The sequence below is a fragment of the Chelonia mydas genome, chromosome 5 (genome assembly GCF_015237465.2).
Source record: "Chelonia mydas isolate rCheMyd1 chromosome 5, rCheMyd1.pri.v2, whole genome shotgun sequence".
NCBI classification, from domain to species: Eukaryota; Metazoa; Chordata; order Testudines; family Cheloniidae; genus Chelonia; species Chelonia mydas.
In genome coordinates, this window is record NC_051245.2 from 16,001,078 (window position 1) to 16,021,564 (window position 20,487).

Genomic DNA, 20,487 nt, shown 5'->3' on the forward strand with positions numbered 1-20,487 from the left:
TATAATATTAGTTAATATTTCTAAAGCAAAGTATCTAACAACAAGAATTTTTGCTATAAGGACTCACTGGTGATGGACACTGAACTTCCTTCTCACTACACATGGCCCCTCCAAGTCAGGGTTAAGTCATGCTTGAAAGACAGCGTACGGAAACTTGCACTACTAGTCACTGTGCAGTGCCTACTCTCGGAACGGACAGAAGAGTAATCTTCAGGGCTTTCAAACCAGCATTTCTCACAACACTGAATTCACTTAATGAAAAAGATGTATACTGACTAAGAAATTAAAGCATTTGACTATTTTCTAGGATGATTCAAGTTCAGTTCTACTCCATAAAAACATAAAATGGCATCATGAAGTCTCGTGTGTATTGTTTATCAACAATTTCTGGACTGAATTTACTTAATCACTAGGAACAATATTTTTTTCTAACTGCTTGCCCTGCAAGTGGGCCCTGGAATCTAAAAGTAAATTAAAGTGTTTGTATTGGCATAACTAAGAACACAATTTGACTTTTGTGACACTAGTAAACCAGGTATCAGCTCTTGCCATGGCTCAAATTCATAGCTGGAAAACAGACCAGCTCACTTGTATGTTAATACTGTTTGAGACAGATGATGAGCTTGTAAGGATGTGTTTAGTGTTTAGACTCTATAAAATGGTTGTAAGTTGCTGCATGCATTAATCTTACTTCTTTTGTCTGTATCCCATGCTATAAGGTAATATGTAAGTTTTGTTTTATAATTGTAAAAATGTCTGCTCTGAGCTTGTGAACTTAGGCAGGAAAAGTGGTTCCCCCGTCCATCCAGAAGAACTATCAAGACTAAATGGACCATCCAACACAAAGGCTCATTTAATGGCCTTCTTACACCCATGAAGGTGCTACATGTCAGAAAGCACATCCTATCAATTTGAATTCTGGAACAGATAGCTGACATGAAGATTTTTCATCTCTTTTCTGTTTGGTCTCTTTCAAGGGATGGAGCTAAGAATCAAAACACAGAGACCCCATGGTCAACCTGGGTTAGCCCTAAAAAGACAGTGCTTTTAGAACCCTAGACCGAACTCATTTGCATATATATGCTGCCTGCTTTAAACTGTAAATAACTTCCTTGTTTCTTTTTCCTAGTTAATAAATCCTTAATTAGTTTATTACAGGATTAGCTACTAGCTTTATGTCTGGTGTGAGATCCAAGGTACAAACTGATCTGGGATAAGTGACTGGTCTCTTGGGACTGGGAGCAACCTGAATATTTTGTGATTCTCGGCGTAAGAGACCATTTATCAATAAGTCCAGCTTGCCGGAGTGGCAAGATAGACTGGAGCGCCCAAGAGGACTGTCTGTGACTCCATGCTAACTAAAACTGTTACAGTAATCCAGGAGTTAATATTTGTTACTGAGTTGGTGAAATTTAATTATATAATATACCACCACTTTGGGATCTCTGCCCTGCTTTTGACAGTCTGCTCTGATGTTGGCACTCATGGTCATGAACCACTCCCAAGAGCATGACAGCCCTGCAGTTGGAGGTTTTAATAACTGTGTTGATACATGAGCCAGAATGCAGTTCACTGTCTCTTAGCCCTACAGAGCCAAAAAAGCTAACTGGAGTGAGGAGTGCTGAAAACATATTTTCGTCAGTGAATTCAGCAGATATGACCCTAACACACTGATTTAGCATGTGTGGCCACATCTGTCTCTAATGTTTGGCCCAGTAACCGTACAGCCTGCTATTTAACTGACAGGTAAATTAGTTCTCTTTTAGTGCAAGCAGTCTATGCTTCTGCCCTGGGGTCACCGATAAAAATAGCATTGCTATTTACATGGCCCCAGTTCATTATACACACACAGCAGAAATCCGTTGAGTGATTTTGTTTTGGCAGTCACTATACTGAACATACTTTAAACTTTAAGTTATTAGGGCATGTTTCTTTTGTTCCCATCGATATTATTCTAAATCAATTTTGCTTGCTTTTAAGCATGGAAATGAGGATGAGAAGAACCTGAAATCCATTTATCAGTTGGCTCCAGCTTTTTGATTTGTTACCTCTCTCTTCTATCCTCAGTTCCTGCCAGGTACTCCTGCATTGTCTGATCGACCTTCTTCTGTACAATACTGTGAAGCCTTCTGCGTTCATTGTGATTCTCCCACTGACTGACCTGCAGACCTCTGTTGTGAACCTTTGTGAAAGCCAAGTATTCAAGACGTTCTTTTTCTTTACGTCTGCATTCCAAGACGAAACATTGAAACGTATCAGGTTTAGGAAACTTGGCCCTCTGTAAAAGAAAACATGTCTTTAACAATGGAAACAAGACCAATGGCTCTCTTTTAGTTTATCATCTCAAACAGGTAACGACCAATCATAAAGCAGGTATTAATAGGAGTTCAAAGTAATGTTAAATATAAAATTCAAAAACTACACTTTTCAGTAAATGCAAGCCACCATTCTAGGAAGGACTAGATAGCTTAAGGGGTAGGTAATGGGATTAGGACTCATTCACCTCTAGGTCACAGAGACCATGGTTTACAGTGCTGACTAATACTGACTCACTACTTGGGCTCTGTCTACATTACAGCCTATGTCGGCATAACTTATCGCGCTCAGGGTTGTAAATAAACCACTCCGTGAGCGACATAAATTACACCAACATAAGCGCTTGTGTGCACGGTGCTGCAGCTTCTCCCACTGACATAACTTCTGCTGCTCAGATGTGGATTTTTTATGCTGATGGGAGAGCTCTTGCCCATCAGTATAGAGCATCTTCACAAGATGTGCTGTAGCAGTGCAGCTGTATCGGTTCTGCTGCCCCACTGGAGTGCTGTATGTATAAACTGTACTTAGCCTACGCTGATTGAGGGCACCAAGAGAGAGGGTAGGGACAGGTGTTTTGCTTGATGGTCTGCCTGAGTCACAAGTACTATTTGACCTGCTACTCTCCACTCTTTAAAGACAGAGCTGATTAGGCTCCATAGACAGTCTTTTGTTTTCTTAAGTAACCACTACAGCTGAAATCAGGTCTAAGTGCTTAGAACTGCTGTAGGACAGTATTTCTGTGGAAGAGACGGCCGAGTCTGCACTAGCAGCGAGGTTCCCACACCGAGAGCTCAGCTGAAATCACTGAGAGCTGGGTGGAACCTCAACAGACCAACTAGCAGAGGTCACAGTGGCAGGTGGCAGCAGAAGGTGACGGCGCAGCGCCATTGGCAACATTGCAATGGAGTGAACAGTGACACAATGAACAACGGAGGCCAGAGCGAACGGTGAGCTGCTGGAGGAACGAGCAAGGTGCCTTCTTGCCCCCCACCTGGGAGGTGAACTCATGTGAACGCACTTCTGAACTCCGAGTCTCCACTGACCAAGGACAACACCGGTGAGTGTTAATGAGGCTGTTAAGAATGCTGGAGACACAACACAGTTCATGTGACCAAACATGGCTGTGGCATCATACATTCTATTTAAGCAAGATATATCACACACTACAAACTGGATGCCAATGTTAAGTGCATTGTCACTTGTTCATCCTGAAGCTGAACACTGGTTCTGAACAAGACCAGCATATGCTCACTATCTTAACTGACTGGCTAGAAGCATGTGGTGCAACAGTGAAAGACTCAACAGTTGAAAAAGTGAAGAACTCTCACCACAAAAAAAAATTTGCACACATGGCTGATGAATGCATCAATGCAAATGGGCATCAAGTATTAAGTTATTGTGTATATTTTCTTGATGTCAGTGGTAGGCCAGTAGATACGTTTCTAGATGTTCAAGTTATAGAAGACACATCGGCTGCATCTGTGACAACCCACATCTTAGAAGAGTTAAATGCTTGTCAGTTGGACCCCAAACAGATGGCTGCTTCTGTATTTGATGGAGCTGCAAAATTCTCTAGAAGACATGGTGGAGTACAACATTTACTCAGAGAAAAGTGTAACCCTAATCTCTCCTATACACACTGCAGAGGTCATCTACTCCAACTAGTGCTAGTATGAGCTGCAGACTCTTCAAAAGACATTTAAAAAGCTATAAATTTAATGTCTTCATTATATTCTTTTTTCTGCAAGAGTCCAAAAAGACTGAATATCTTGGAAAATATAGAAGATACACTGGGACTCAAGTTCAAATTTGTCCAACCTGGGAAAACCCTCTGGCTTTCTCATGAGCAATCCTTGGCTGTTGTCTTAAAATTACACCAGCCATTATTACTGGCTTTGGAAAGTATCTACCAAGATGGGGTGGATCTAAGTAGTGAGGCTGGTGGATTACTTTTGTTACTACATTCAGAGAAGACTATTGTCATTCTCTCCCTTGTAAGTCTACTGTTGAAACCACTTGGGTCATTAAACAATGCCATCCAGGCATCTGCTACAACAGTAGTAGATCTTTGTCCAGCAATAGAAGCTACATTTGGATCAATCAGAGAGCTATCCATCGAAAAACTACTGGAAAAAGCAAAGACTTCGGTCCTTAAGTTGAGTAATGAAGGCATTTATATTGAACAAAAGCTTATGCTCAAATAAATTTGTTAGTCTCTAAGGTGCCACAAGTACTCCTTTTCTTTTTTATCATCGCTAGTGGCTTGACCCAATCTTTGTGCTATGTTTCCTGAGATGAAAGAAGTAGGAATTCATCTCTTGTTACTCCCAGTCACAACAGCTACATTTGAGCGTGCTTTTGACTCATTGAACAGAATTTTGTGTTCTGAAAGAAGTCGCCTTCTGCATAATCATGTGAATGATCTAATGAGTGTATCAATTGAAGGAATGGAAGTACAGGACACACGAGTGGCCACCAAAGATGAACGCATTGCATTCAAGAAGTTCATTAACAGAGTTGTGCAAAATTATAACACGAAACCAAGAAGGATCAAGATGTAGTGCTTCATAGAAGGCTTGAGTAGCCAACTTTAATTTTTGTGATGATTTTAAAACATGAGTTAAATCTAATTAAATGGTCATGAAACATTTTTCAGTTTTTACTATAGTGCCATAGAGCCACCTTCACCCTCACGGTCTCACCCCTCATCGGCCCTGCCCCTCCCATAAATTTGAACACCCCCCTCCATTTCAATTCCTGGGGAAAACACTGGCCACGCATCATAGTGCGGTGCCTGCACCCAGTGATGAACTGACAAAATCTTAACAACCGGTTCCCTCCTCACCCCACGAGGGGTCATGGCCCACTCCCACCCCCCGGGACTCCTGCCCCATCCAATCCCCCGCGTTCCTTGACACACACCCCCGGTCCCCTACCCCATCCATTCCCCTCGCCTGTCCACCCCCAGAACTGGGCAGGAGGGTCTCATGGGCCACCGTAGTGGGTGCCCACCCTGACCCTAAGAGCCAGAGGGACCTGCCGGAGGAGGCAAGGAGGGGAGTCCCGGCATTGCTTACCTGGGGCAGCTCCCAGGAAGCATCCGGCAGGTCCCTCTAGCTCCTAGGGGCAGGGTAGCTGCTCCCCACACTGATCACATCAAAAGTGGTGCCTTAGGTACCGACTCCATGGGTGCTCCAGGGCTGGAGCACCTACGGGGGAAATTTGGTGGGTGCAGAGCACCCACCGGCAGCTCCCCGCCCCGCTCTGTGCCCGGCCCCAGCTCACCTCCGCTCCGCCTCCTCCCCTGAATGCGCCGCCCCGCTCTGCTTCTCCGCCTCCGGCTTCCCATGAATCAGCTGTTCGCGCGGGAAGCCTGGGAGGGCTGAGAAGCAAGCAGCGGCTTCGCGTTCAGGCCCAGGGAGGCAGAGGCAAGCTGGGGCAGGGAGCGGTTCCCCTGTTCCCCCCCCTGCCCGGGTTACCTGCTGCAGCGCCGATGGCCCTCCTGGCGCCCCCAGCTCACCTCTGCTCCGCCTCCCTGGGCCTGAGCGCGAAGCTGCCGCTTGCTTCTCAGCCCTCCAAGGCTTCCTGCGTGAACAGTTGATTCGCGGGAAGCCGGGGTGGCGGAGAAGCAGAGCGGGGCAGTGCGTTCAGGGGAGGAAGCAGAGGTGGAGTGGAGGTGAGCTGGGGCCGGGCAGGGAGCTGCCGGTGGGTGCTCTGCACCCACCAAATTTCCCCCGTAGGTGCTCCAGCCCCGGAGCACCCACGGAGTCGGCGCCTAAGGCGCCACTTTTGGCCGGTTGTTAAATTTAGAAGCCCTTTTAGAACCGGTTGTAAAACGGCTTCTAAATTTAACAACCGGTTCCAGCGAACTGGTGCGAACCGACTCCAGCTCACCACTGCCTGCACCCAGCGCCGCTGCCTCCCCACCCTACCGCAGTGCCTGCACCCAGCAGGGGCACTGGAACAACGTGTACAGTGGGGGAGCCGAGAGCCATTGAACCCAGCTGTAAACCCTGGACATGATGGAAACCACTTCATGCCCGAAGGTGCAGCAGCACCCCCCGTACCCCCAGTTCCAGCACCTATGGCCCCCTGCCCCGCGCCCCACACCGTGCCTCTGCGCCTGCGCCCACTCCCGCCCCACCTGCCAGCGAACCGCGGCACCTGCGCCCACTCCCGTCCCCCGGCCCTGCGCCTGCGCCTCAGCCCGAGCGTCTCACCAGGGCCACTGAGTGCGGGGTGGGGCCCGTCACTTCCCGGGGGCGCTGGCTCCACTGGCCCAGCATCGCTCCCCCGGCCGCCGCTGGACCCGCGGGGAGACTGCCCGGCCGCCGCCACTTCCGGGACGCGCGACCCGTTGCTATGACAATTGGCGGAGCATAGCGGAAGTGACCTCAGGAGAGAGCGCTCTGTCAGCCGTCTCCTGAGGATTACGCGTCAGCAAGCGTGCGGCGCATGCGCACGAATGGGGGGCGAGAAGGTTCGGTTCGTGGGGGGGACACAAAGGCAGCAGTAAGCATGCGCATAATGACGTTGTGATTCGAGATGGAAGCCCAGGCCTGCCGTGGTTGCTAGGTGCCCGCACTCAGTGCTCAGGGAAGCAGGGGGCGGGGCCACCACTGTCAGAGCAGGGCCTTCTCCAGGGAGGGCAGCCTGGGTCTCCTTCCCTAGCGCAAAGCTGCAGGCCAGACTGTCCTGTATGCCATGGGGCTGTGCTCCCCACACTACAGCAGCCTGCTTTGCTCCCCGTGTCTATCGGGCCACTGAGCCCTGGCCCCAGTTACACCAGGCATGTTCCCACCTGCGCACACAGCACCGCCCCGGAGCACAGGGTCTGCCAGCCCTGTCCCCTCGCCAGCACACACAGCACTCCCATATATGGATGCAGACCACAGAGCCCTGCCACCACCACTCACCCACCAGCCAACACACCACCACTACCGTGTATGGGGCTGTTGGGTCCAGGGTGGTGGTACCACCATACTCCCACCAACACACACTGCCACGACATGTGGGGCCAGAGCACAGGGCTGTGCGCCACCACTCTGCTCCCACCAGCACACATGCACATACTGCCACCATGTAGGACGCCACCAAGCCGGGAGCCTCGTCACCACCATGCTCCCATCAGCACACATACTGCCACAACATATGGAGCCATTGCTGCTAATACCGTGCTCTCACAGACCCATGTGTTACCACTGTGCACTCCTAGGGCACCACCACTGCTACACTCACTACGAAAATGTACGTTTATGTGACTTGCCTAGAGTCACATAGTGAGTCAGTAGCAGAGTTGGGAATAGAACCTTTATGTCCTCTGATGGAATATCTTTTATAAGGAATGTAATTTTAAAAATACTGTAGCTCTGATCATCTACCTTTAATACATATGGACATACATATATTTGAGAGCTAACATCTAGGTGCACTTTAGCGTTATAAAATGTTTAGAATATTGCTTTTAATTTAGATCCTTTTTCTCTGTAGATAATGCCGAATCTGGGCTTTTTGTCAGTTCATGCTTTAACCAAGGTCCTAGATACAGCATAGTGCTTGCTCTTTTCATTTCAGTTAAACCTCTTCTATGATGCGTTATTGACATCTAGTGGCCAAATGATTCATTGTAGTTGTGCAGTCTGGAAACGCACAGGATGATACGGTATATGAATCATAGAATCATAGAATATCAGGGTTGGAAGGGACCTCAGGAGGTCATCTAGTGCAACCCCCTGCTCAAAGCAGGACCAATCCCCAATTAAATCATCCCAGCCAGGGCAGTATCATGAAGTAGTATCATGGCACAGGAATGTAGAAATTACAAGATTAACCAAAAAAAACACAAACCCTACTAGCTTTACTATCCTCTTGCAAGGGCAGTATATAGTCTCCTGTGACATTATGAGTGTAATATAATATCTCATTGAAAGGTGACAGGGCCAGAAAGAGTTAATTAACTCACAGACTGACCTGATCCATGGCCAAACTTTAAAGATGGGTTAGGAAGATATGTAAATGATTAGAGATTTGAAATGCAAGTCTGCCTTGTTAGAGATAGAAGGGTAGATGTTTGTTGAGGTCTTGTGATGTAAGCAAACAAGTCTTGTCTATTGCTATAGCTTTGATTCAAAGATCAAAAAAGGAGTATTAACATTTAGGAAGACACTTGAGTGAAATCGTATTATTGTCAATATGTCTCTCTGAAGGTTGTGGTAACCTGTAGCTGAACTGTTTAATGGATAAGTTACCCTGTAATAATTGCCATGATGTTTAGGAGAAGGAAAGTTAAGGCTATTGTTTTCTCAGCCCAAAAGGCTGCTAGGGGTTGGAAGAGCTTTTTCTTTTATATGATGAGATAAGATTTTCAGTAATCATCATCATATCTGACATGTGTGTCTGGATGGAGGCCTGAGGCTGGGTACTTTAAGGGAACTGCATTATTTGGACTTCTGAGTAACTAGTGAGGTAATACAGAAGCAGTTTTGTGCTGGCTTGGTAAATCTAAGTACTGGAATAGCCACCTGCGTTTGGGGTTTGTCTGCCCTGTTCTGTTTGCAGTTCACCCTAACTGAGTGACCTCAGCTGGGCAGCATTGTCACACTCCCTAGAGCCCTTAAACCTCTAACTGCCAGAAGCCTGGACTGGACAATGGGGGATTGTCCTGTTTTGTGGATTCCCTCTGAAGCCATCGTTAGAGACAGATTACTGGGCTAGATGGACAACTGGAGCATACACTCTCCTGCTACCCTATTCTCAGGTCCTTCCTGTGTCTCTTAGTTCTTTTCAGTCCATCCTCATCCATCAACTAGGCACAGTTCTTTTTACTGAGGTCTACTCTAGAGTAATTAATTAGAATTTCAGTAACCACAGAGCTGGCTCAGCTGCTATTCCCCAGTTCACTGTCACAGGGTGCCTTGTGACTTAGTGGCTAGCTGACTGGAAGATCAGACAGATGATGAGAAAGATTAAGGTCTTTGGTTTTGTCAAGAAGCACTCTATCTTATTTTGAAGGAAGACTTTGTCCCTCTTCCACATACTCAAGCAGGATCTTCCTGTGGTTCTTCTATACCAGAGGAAAAGGGGCTCTCCAGCCCACCCACATCTTGGAGCTCAAATCTAGGGCCCAGGAACAGAGTAGTAGTTTGAGTTTTCCTTTCAAGTGTTCCCGCTCTGCCTTTACCCATCATGTTCCCTAAGAGAGACCCCAGAGTACAGGTAAGCTTTCAATAGTTTGGAACAGTCCCAGTTTTTTTATTCTACCCCCTTATGAAAGGCACTAAAGCCTTCACCAGATGGAAATTAACTGTGCTCCCTGGATCCTCTCACTTCAAGAAGGAATCAAAGACCTTCACAAGCAACAGATACATGGCTCCATTTTGCTCCAGAGGAGAATCCAGACACAGGGCCTGATTCCTCACTGCTCTGCACCTTGTGTAGTTATTTACAGCTAGTTCAAAAATCAAAATAATAGTGTTTTATACTTTTTTTCCACAGGTGTAAAGAAGTACACAAAGATTAGAGCAACAGACTTTAGCAGAGCAAATCAGTTTCCTAGTCTATACCCCCCTCTCTAAAGCCCTTTCTGGCCAGAAAAGAAAAACCAAACAAGGTCTGTAGGTTCTCCCTGCTCCAGGAGGAAACAGACAGAGCCAATTCCCTAGTTGGTGTAATCAATGAAGTTAATGGAGCTACAGTGATATACACCAGCTGAGGATTTGGCCAACAGTCTTTCTATTCAGTCTATAACTCCTTTCAGAAAAGAGCTTTCACTTCTTCCTCTGGAAGAGAAACAATGTCTTTTAAATTAGAACCAACCTTCTCCCCTGCCAAAAACATACCTGTTGTTGGCTCTCCATGTCCTTTGTGTGATAGCATGGCTGTTAATCCAATCCCAGCAGCTCTAACATCTGATTTTCTCCTTCCTTGTGAGGGTTCCAGGCTATCTCCATGAAGCGGAGTTTGAGCTCCCCTATGGCTTTTTCACCCACTCAGACTTTTAATGCTTCCAGGCCTCTGACAGGTAATATATTCCATCACGTTCTCATAAACCCTCAGTAACCGTGGCTGCAGACAATATTTGACTGTATACTTGAGGAAATCATGCCTCCTGGATTCTTATGTCTGTCAACAGATTTGTGTGTGTGTATGATTGGCAGAGTTCCTCCCTACTGTGTGATCAGACCCACATGACTGGCTGAAAGGTCAGAGTGAGTCAGAAATTTTCATAAGCATCTATCTATGGGCATATACTATGTGTGTAATAGGGATTTCAACTTTTAATATCTCATATGGTTTGGTCATAAGAAAAAAAAAAGGGTTGGCTTCCACTCATTTGGTATAGTTAATGCTTGCAGACCAGGAATATGCAATTTTGGGTCTCAGCTGAAGTGCACAAGGCCATACACAAAAAGCACAAGTCCATCCATGGAAGGGTGTGATATTTCCAATGATTAAGTCCATGCTCCCTGGATTCTACTCTCATGGAGTTATGTTAAATTTACACTGGTGTAAGTGAGGTGCTGATAATTAATTAAAGAATTAATGATAATGATGTGTCACTGCTTCTGGAAGTAGCATCAAGTATCAGTTTTACTTCTGGGTTAGCTTTAATAAAGCAGTTACTTTTGTTGGAATCATCTGTGTCTTTCTGTGCTCAGTCCTCTTGGTGGCCCCACAACATGACAAGTGAGAGGAAACCAGCTGGATAGTGCAGTAGAGAATGTGGGGATAACTAGTTCTCCATGTTTAATCAACTCAGTGCTCACAAGAAGCTTAAAGGAGTTGCTGTGAGAAGCAGCAGCCATCCTAAAGCAGCTGGCTGAGCCTCAAATGTTAATTGCGGAGGCAGTTTTGGGGATCTGTGAAATTGCTGACTTGGAAAAAATTGTTGATTGGGTGAGATGTGGGGCAATTAGTGGAAAAGTTCTAAATTTGACCAGGGGTCTGCTACAGTCTGAGTGCACTGATTGACACTCTGATATTTGTGCCTATGTAAGGGGATGTTGCCCCCTTACTAACATTCAGTGGGGGTGTTGTAGTTCCCAATACTAAAAGGGGAAGGGTCGATGTGGAATCAGGACCCTGAGACTGCCAGTCTCTAGGAGCAATGGGGAGAGGCCAATGCTCCAGGTCAGCCTGAATGACAGGGCAGGCAGGTTAATTAGGGAGTCAGGAGGCTAGGGAGGTCCCATCCTCCGTGTGAGCTGGAATTGCCTGGATCAGACAGAGTGGGGCCAAGCTAAGGAGAAAGCAGGGGCCCAAGCTGAGCTGGGGAGCAGAGCTGCAGCCCCAAAGCCAGAGGCACAGCCCAAAGAGAGCAGACTTACCCTGGGAGCAGAGCTGCAGCAATCAGAACCAGAGGGGCCAGAAAAGCAGCCCACGAAGCAGGTCAGTGCTGGGAGCAGAGTCACAGAAGCAGCCTGCAGAGCAGACCTGTCCTGGGAGAAGAGCTGTAGCAACCAGGGCCAGAGAAGCAGCCCAGGGAGCTGGAGGCAGAGCAGCAGCCGTGCTGAGGCAGAGTGGAGCTGGAACTAAGACAAAGTGGAGCTGGAGCCGGAGCTGGGGCTGGAGCAGTCCGGAGCCAGGTGTCATGAGCAGCTGGGGAGAGCAAGGGGGGACCCTGGGCTGTGGGCCCAGCACAGGGAGACGCCTCAGCCAGGAGGCTCTGCAGGCAGGACTGGGAGGGGGATATGTAACCCTGACAGGGCGGGGGCAATGCTGGGAAGAAGGGCCCTGCCACCTAGAGCCTGAGAGCATGTGGCCACCACCAGAGCGAGTGTCCAACCCACAGCATCCCTGCAGCACAGCCAGGACCTGAGAAGGAGGCCTGGGACTTACAAGGAACAGACTCCAGAGTAGCAGCCGTGTTAGTCTGTATTCGCGAAAAGAAAAGGAGTCTAAACTCCAAACAAAAGGAGTACAAACAAATTTATTTGAGCATAAGCTTTTGATTGAAGTGAGCTGTAGCTCACGAAAGCTTATGCTCAAATAAATTGGTTAGTCTCTAAGGTGCCACAAGTACTCTTTTTCTTTTTAAGGAACAGATTGTTAACTGCCCTGACATTCCAGAGACACTGTTTGTGATGTTCCCTGCCACAGAGCGGGTTGATGTGTTGCCTTTAACCTTTCCCATTTTCCCTTATTCTTTTTAAAATTAATTGTTGATTAAATAACTTGCATTTGCTTTCAGTTGTATGTAATGGTCAGTGGGTTAGAGAAGTGCCCAGTGCAGAGAGAGTACCCCAGAGTGGGGACACCCTAGCTCCTGTCCTAGGTGACCACAGCAGGGTTGGGGGTCAAGCCCCCCAGGAATCCCAGGCTCAGCCTTGTTGGGGTTACGAGGACTCTGCCAGACAGGAGAGTGGGAGAGGAGTCCTCAACGGCAGGGAGGCCACTGGGTAAAGGAAATGGGAGCAAGGATTCCGATCCTTTCGCTAGCCCACTTCACCGGGGTAGTGCAGAAGCCAGGAAAGTTCCCCAAAATAGCGGGACTATTCCCCCGCTTACACCTAGTTTAGGGCAGCACAAGATCAATTTGCTTTGCTGGCATGCCCTGGGAAAAGTCCTGTCAGTCAAGCTTTCTCTCTTACCCTAACCACATGGGGATGAGGAAGATCAGCTGCTCTTTTCTCTCCCCTCACTGACAGATGGAAGAGCTACTATTCTCATCTCTCTCTCAAGCATGGAGGGGCACAGGGTAACTAGAGAAAAGGGAATGAAAAGGAAAGGCGGGAGGAATGAATAATCCCAGCAATGTCAAGACGATATGTATTAAATCATAAATACAATATGATGTGTCCTAATAAACATTAGAGCCAAATGTGTTTGGAAGGTATTGTGACACAGTATGGTTTAGCTGGTAGTAATCTCAACGCTGGGCTAGTGATGTTCAAGTTTCACATTAAGACGTGGGCTCCTATCCAATGCTTTTATTTCAGTGCAGTACTATGGGGATGCTGTAAATTAGAAATGTCTCGTCAATGAGACATTAACCTGGGTCCTCCTTGCTCACCATCTCTGTGGAGATTACAGATGTAACTTTTAGGAACAAGTAAGGTTTGTGCCTTGGCCAAAATTCCCTCTCACAACGAATCAGAATTGAATGGCCAAAGTTGTGTGTGAGCTGTTGCAGAAAGCATCACTATGGTTGCTGTCGGGTTTGTCTGCACAGTGTATTAATAGTGTCTGGTGGCTCTGTACAAATACTTTAGGATATTTGGTTGTGAAAGATGCTGCAGGAAACGAAATTCTATTTTTAGTGAAGTGATGCCCTTTGAAATGCAAGCAAACATACATGAATGCACTGATGAATGCAAATGCTGTGATGTTACAGTTTAATCTTTTATAAAGACTTCATACTTGTCAGTACGCAGAGTCCTTGGGTTATTAGCTAAATACAGTATTGCAATAATTTGTCTATTTTAGAAATGAGAATAAAGAAAAATTGCTGAGAAAACACTTATATTTTTACTACTGGGACATAAATTGATGAATCTGTGAAACCAGACGGGAAACTTAAACTGAAAGACAAGGAGTACTTGTGGCACCTTAGAGACTAACAAATTTATTTGAGCATAAGCTTTCGTGACCTACAGCTCACTTTATCGGATGCACTGAATGATATCCACTGCACTGAATGATAGCTGAGGATTTGGCACAGGGAATAGAGGAAAAGTACTTTTTAAAAATTGCTTTTCCCCCTTGCTGAACTATTTAGTTCCTAATAGGCAGCCCTTACTGAATCATGTCTTCCCTTCCCCTAAACAGGAAAACAATTTATTCCAGTTCCATTTGCTGGACAGCACATAGGTTTTCTGAGTCACCAAACGGTTTTCCTTTTTAGCCCTGAATTTTGAGAAAACCTGACCCTGAAGCTTCCACAGAGCATCCCTGGCTTGATCCTGAGCTCAGATATTCAGACATAAAGTACCAGGAAGCTTGCAAAGGGAGTGTATTTTTATTTTATTTTACAAACAAAATAGTCCAAAGCATCAATTAATACTAGGAATTGAAGGCAAGATTTTTTATTTATTTATTTTAAATATAAGAAACCTTCTTTGAGCTAGCAGAGTATAATATAATTTGACTTTTATTAATATTAAGATTCCCCCCCTTATACTGCATTATGATAGCTGTTACTGTCAGATTAATTAGCCTCTATCTACTTTTAGCTCCTTCCTTGGCATCTCTCTAATGCAAAGATCACAGTTTTCTATATGACAGCAAGTACATGGGCTGTCATTTACAACCATGTTTTCTGCCTTTTTGTAGAGCGTTGAAATTTTATACATAAAGAACAAAGAGACTTTCAGTCTGAATGACTTTCAGTTTAGGTTAAGATAAAAAAAACCCAAAAGTAAAGTCTCTGGGAGAGAGCACTGTGTGGGTCTCATTTGTATGATTTGAACATAACATGGCTGACAGTGTCGTAGACAAACCTTTTGGAGAATTAAAGGTGCAGTTAACACAGAACCTTAACAATGACATAGCTATGTCCATGTCTAGAATTTGATCTTCAAATATTTCACAAAAGTAAACTTCAGTCTAAAATGTCATTTACCCTGCTCCCTTCCAAACTGGGTTACTAGGTGCCAAAAAGCCATCATCAAGAAAGAAGGCTATGCTGGTTAAAAAAAACAGCCTGTTTTAGAGGGGAAGTGAAAGCAGTTGTAAAAAATAAAATATAACCAGTAGAAGAAAGGGGAAGTTGATATTAATGAATATAAATCAGATGTTGAAAACTGACAAGGAAAGCGACTCAAGGAGAAATTTATGGCTATCAGAATTAAGGACAACAAGAAGGAGTTTTTAAAATATATTAGGAACAAAAATAATCCAGACAATAATATTGGTCTGCTACTAGATGGATATGATAGAATTGTCATTAATAGTGCAGGAAAGATAGAAGTGTTCAATAAATATTTCTGTTCCTATTTGGGGAAAAAACAGATGGTACAGTCTCATCATATTGTGATAACATTCTTTCCATTCCACTAGTATCTCTGGAGGATATTAAACAGTAGCTACTAAAATTAGACATTTTAAATCCTCAGATCCAGATAAGTTTTGTCCAAGAGTTTTAAAAGAGCTGGCTGAAGATCTTGATGGACCAATTAATGTTAATTTTCAATAATACTAGGGAGGTTCCAGAAGACTGGAAGAAAGCTAATGTGCCAGTGTTTAAAAAAGTAAACTGGATCACATGGGTAATTATAGGCCTGTCAGCCTGAGATGGATCCTGGGTAAGATAATGGAGCAACAGGCATGAGACTTGATTTATAAAGAACTAAAGAAGGGTAGTATAATTAATTCAAATCAACATGTGTTTATGGAAAATAGATTCCGTCAAACTAACTTGATATTTTTATGAGCTTACAAATTTGGTTAATAAAGGTTATACTGTTGCTGTAATAGACTTTTTAAAGTGTTTGACTTGGTACCACATGACATTGTGACTAAAAAAACTAGAATTATGTAAAATTAACATGACACATCTTAAATGGATTAAAAACTGACTAACTAATAGGTCTCTAAATGCAAATGTAAACCAGGAATCGTCATGGAGATGGTCAGTTTCCAGTGGAGCCCTGCAGGGATTGGCTCTTGGCTCTATGCTATTTAACATTTTTGTCAATAACCTGGAAGAAAACCTAAAATCATCACTGATAAAATTTGTAGATTACACACAAATCAGAGGAGTGGTAAATAACACAGAAGACAGGTCACTGATTCAGAGCGATTTGCATTGATTGGTAAACTGCGCACAAGCAAACAATATGCATTTTAATACATCAAAATATAAATGTATACATCTGGGAATAAAGAAGGTAGGCCATACTTACAGGATAGGAAACTTTATCCTGGGAAGCAGTGACTCTGAAAAAGATTTGGGGGTTATAGTAGCTAATCACCTGAACATAAGCTCCCAATGTGATGCTATGCCACAAGAACTAATGTGATCCTGGGATGCATAAAAATCTTGAGTAGGCATAGAGAGGTTATTTTACCTCTGTCTTTGGTATTGGTGTGACTGCTGCTGGAATATTGTGTCCAGTTCTGGTGCCCACAATCCAAGAAGGAGGTTGTTGGGGACACTGGGGCATGGCCACTAGGTAACTCGAGGGGATGGAAGACCATGAGTGTCGATGAAGCCTCCTCGCACTAGGCCCAAGTGTCCTTGGCCCCCCCTCCCGCCTGGAGGCACTCGCAGCAGCTCTGCGTACTAGGCCCAAGTGTCCCTGCCCCCCCCCCCCTCCCCCCCAGCCTGGAGGCACTCACAGCAGTATTGCTGAGGATCTGCAACAATATGTTGCAGAGTCAGACTGCCTGAAACTAAACAAGGCCAAACAGGGCAGATATGGAAGAAAAATGCTGAATAAAGCAGCTTTATGTATAGTTTAACAAATGATACAAAAAACAAGGGAACTAGCTGGTAACTGGATTGGCTGGCTATATGGATACTTAGGGCAGCTTGCTATTGGATAAGTATGCTGAAGAAAGGATGTATAAAAGTCTGTGTAACTTCCTGCTCTGTGTTCAGGCTTTGAGATTCTATTCTCTCTGTACCTTTTTGAAGCTTCAAATAAACTTTTCTGCTTCTCCACCCCGTTGTGATTATTGGGTGAAGCACACCGGGTAGCGAACCAACCCCTGCTGTTGTTTTGCCTCTCGGCACTGGGTGCCGGCAACAAGGTTGATAAATTGCAATGGGTTCAGAGAAGAGCCCCAAGAATGATTAAAAGATCAGAAAACATGCCTTATAGTGACAGACTCAAGGAACTCAATTTATTTAGTTTAACAAAGAGAAGTTTAAGGGGTGAAATGATTGCAGTTTATAATTACCTATGTGGGGAACAAATATTTGGCTCTCCAATCTAGCAGAGAAAGCTATAACATGATCCAATGGCTAGATGTTGAAGCTAGACAAATTCAGACTGGAAATAAGGCGTAATTTTTAAATGCTGAGCGTAATTCACCACTGGAATAGTTTACCAAGGGTCGTGGTGGATTCTCCATCACTGACAATTTTTAATATCCAGATGAGATTTTTTTCTAAAAGATATGGTCTAGGAATTATTTTGAGGAAGTTCTATGGCCTGTGGTGTATAAGAAGTCAGACTAGATGATCACAATGGTACCTTCTGGCTTTAGAATCTATGAATCTGTGGAACAATCCTGTTTACATATTTTCAGTTAACTCTTCTTTTGTACAGCTCTACAAATCCATATAGCACTTTCCTAGAAAAAGTTCCAGTAATGTACAACTGAAAAGCTCACACTAGATGGGTCATTTGTGCAATGAAGAGTGTGGTTCTTGGTTTAACAAATAGTAGCAATCCTAGGTACAGCTAATCCAAGTTAGACTTTATTTATAACACACCAATAGCTCAGAGATGGGCTATTCAGTTTACTGCACTGAATGCAGCACATATGATTACCTGCCATGTGAGCAGGTGGCATATGTGTGCATTCCGTGCAAAGAGGTCATAGTCCTCAGAGACTCAGTATAGGCTCTTGAGACCAAAGTGGCTGAATTGGAAGAGCTAAGGGAGACAGAGAGGTACATAGATGAGATTTTCTGGGATGCAGTAGAGCAGTCCCACCCGCAGCCTGACAGCTGCTGTGCTTTCGGGGAGGATGAAAATCTTGGGGAAGGAGAACATTAAACTAGAGCAGAGGGAAACAATCCTATAGTTGGGACCCTCCTTCCAGATGATATCATGGTATCCTTTCACACTGAGGATACCTCTCCAGGGGAGGGAATCCCAGTTATTAGAAAGAGACAGGTAATAGTAATGGGGAATTTGATCATAGAAATATAGACAGCTGGGTTTGTGATGACCAGGAGAACAACGTGGTGAATTGCCTGCCGAGTGTGAAGGTTGCAAATCTCTTGAGACATCTAGACAGACTTATGTGCAGTGCTGGGGAGGAGCCAGTGGTTGTGGTACACTTAGGTACCAGTGACATAGGGAAAGGTAGGAGAGAGGTCTTGGAGACCAAATTTAGGCTGCTAGGTAAGAGATTAAAGTTCAGGACTTCCATGGCAGCATTTTCTGAAATGGTTCCAATGCATGCACAGGGTCAGTAAGATAGGCAGAACTGCAGGGTCCCAATGCATGGATGAGATGATGGTGTAGGGAGGAGGAATTTAGGTTATTAGGAACTGGGGAACCTTTTGGGAAAGGAGGAGCTATACAGGAAGTATGGGCTCCACCTAACCAAAAGGGAACCAGATTGGTGACATGTAAAATTAAAAAGGTCATAGAGGATTTTTTAAACTAAGGACTGGGGGGGAAATATGACAGGTGTGGAGGAGCACGTGGTTTGGAAAGAGACATTCATTAGGGGTAGATCTATTAACGGGGATTTTCTAAATCCTAGTAAAGATGGGGTGATAGAAGTAGACAAAATACAGGTACGAACTGAATACAAACAGTCAAATGAAAAAGAATTCCATCCAATTACATCAAATCAAAGCAGACAACTAAAAAGTGACAAATTGTATAAGTGCTTCTATACAAATGATAGAAGTCTAAATATGAAGATGGGTGAACTACAATACCTAGTATTAAGTGAGGATATTGATATAATCGGCATCACAGAAACTTGTTGGAATGATAATAATCAATGGGACATGGTAATACCAGGGTACAGAATATATAGGAATGACAGAGTAGGTTGTGCTGTTGCAGGAGTGGCACTATATGTGAAAGAAAGCATAGAGTCAAATATACTAAAAATCTTAAATGAATCAAACTGTATCATAGAATCTCTATGGATAGAAATTCCATGCTTGAATAATAAGAGTATAGCAGTAGGAATATCCTACTGACCACCTGACCAGGATGGTGATGTTGATTGTGAAGTGCTCAGGGAAATTAGAAAGGCTATTAAAACAGAAAACTCAACATTAGTGGGGGACTTCAACTGTCCCCACTCCCCACATGGACTGGGTACATGTCACCTCAGGATGGGATGTAGAGAGAAAGTGTCTAGACACCATTGATGACTGCTTCTTGGAGCAGCTAGTCCTGGAACCCACAAGGAGAACTGGTTGCCAGAGGATGTTGTGAAGGCCAAAAGTATAACTGAGTTCAAAAAAGAATTCAATAAGTTCCTGGACGATAGGACTATCAATGGCTATTAGTCAGGTCATGTCCCTAAACATTTTGCTGCCAGATGCTGGGACTGGACAACAAGGAATGGGGGTCTTGCTGGTAGCCCTGTTCTCTTCATTCCCTCCGAAGCATCGGGCATTGACTACTATCAGAAGACAGGAAACTGGGCTAGATGGACTATTGGTCTGGCCCAGTATGGCCATTCTTATGTTCTAAATTACAGGTTGTTTTTTCAAAGTTTCCACCACAGAAAGGATATAGGGCAGGGGTGGCCAACCTGAGCCTGAGAAGGAGTCAGAATTTACCAATGTACATTGCCAAAGAGCCACAGTAATAGGTCAGCAGCCCCCCATAAGCTCCCCCAGCACCTCCCACCCACTGGCAGCCCCGTCGATCAGTGCCTCCCCCTCCCTCCCCGCACCTCCCAATCACCTGTTTTGTGGCATGCAGGAGGCTCTGGGGGGGAGGGATAGGAGTGAGGGCACGGCAGGCTTAGGGGAGGGGGCAGGAAGGGGTGGAGTGGGGGCAGGGCCTGTGGCAGAGCCAGGGGTTGAGCAGTGAGCACCCCCCGGCACATTGGAAGGTTGGTGCCTGTAGCTCCAGCCCTGGAGTGGGTGCCTTTACAAGGAGCTGCATATTAACTTCTGAAGAGCTGCATGTGGCTCTGGAGCCATAAGTTGGCCACCCCTGATATAGGGCATTATTTACTTCAGCGAAATTGCACCAGGAATACATTTGGCCCAGTACATTTGGGCTGTGGCTTGTATGTTAAGTTTCAGCCTGAGAATGAATTATAAATCTCTGTTGTATTAATGTCCCTCCCAGTTTTCAAATTTGTGTCCAAAACTCTTGACTCACTAGAGCTATTAAAATAAAAGCTTGGAAAGTTTTGTTTTTTTTTAAATAATGGCAAAAGTGTATCTCCCCTCCCCACTTTTCCTACTCAAAACAGCTGAACTCTTCAAACTTAAAACACAAGCACACTTTAAGGCAGAGAGCAGACCTGAAAAATTTCAGCCTGAAAGGTGACTAACCAAGTTACAAGCAACTG

The 20,487-nt window shown here is 44.9% G+C and overlaps 1 protein-coding gene across 2 annotated transcripts in view; it reads right to left on the reverse strand.

The window, feature by feature from the left end:
• The window catches only part of CFAP53 (cilia and flagella associated protein 53), a 34,096-nt gene extending 23,641 nt beyond the window's left edge, over positions 1–10,455 (reverse strand). The window contains exons 1-2 of one of the 2 annotated variants that reach the window (XM_037902746.2): positions 10,155–10,455; positions 2,049–2,278 (exon numbers count right to left, since the gene is read on the reverse strand). In XM_037902746.2, coding sequence (XP_037758674.1) covers positions 2,049–2,278; positions 10,155–10,172 — 248 coding nt within the window. In that variant the 5' untranslated portion in view covers positions 10,173–10,455. Of the gene's footprint in view, positions 1–2,048; positions 2,279–6,536; positions 6,719–10,154 lie in introns of those variants that run through there. The other variant, XM_037902745.2, reaches the window with a different exon arrangement.
• Positions 10,456–20,487: the final 10,032 nt, after the last annotated feature.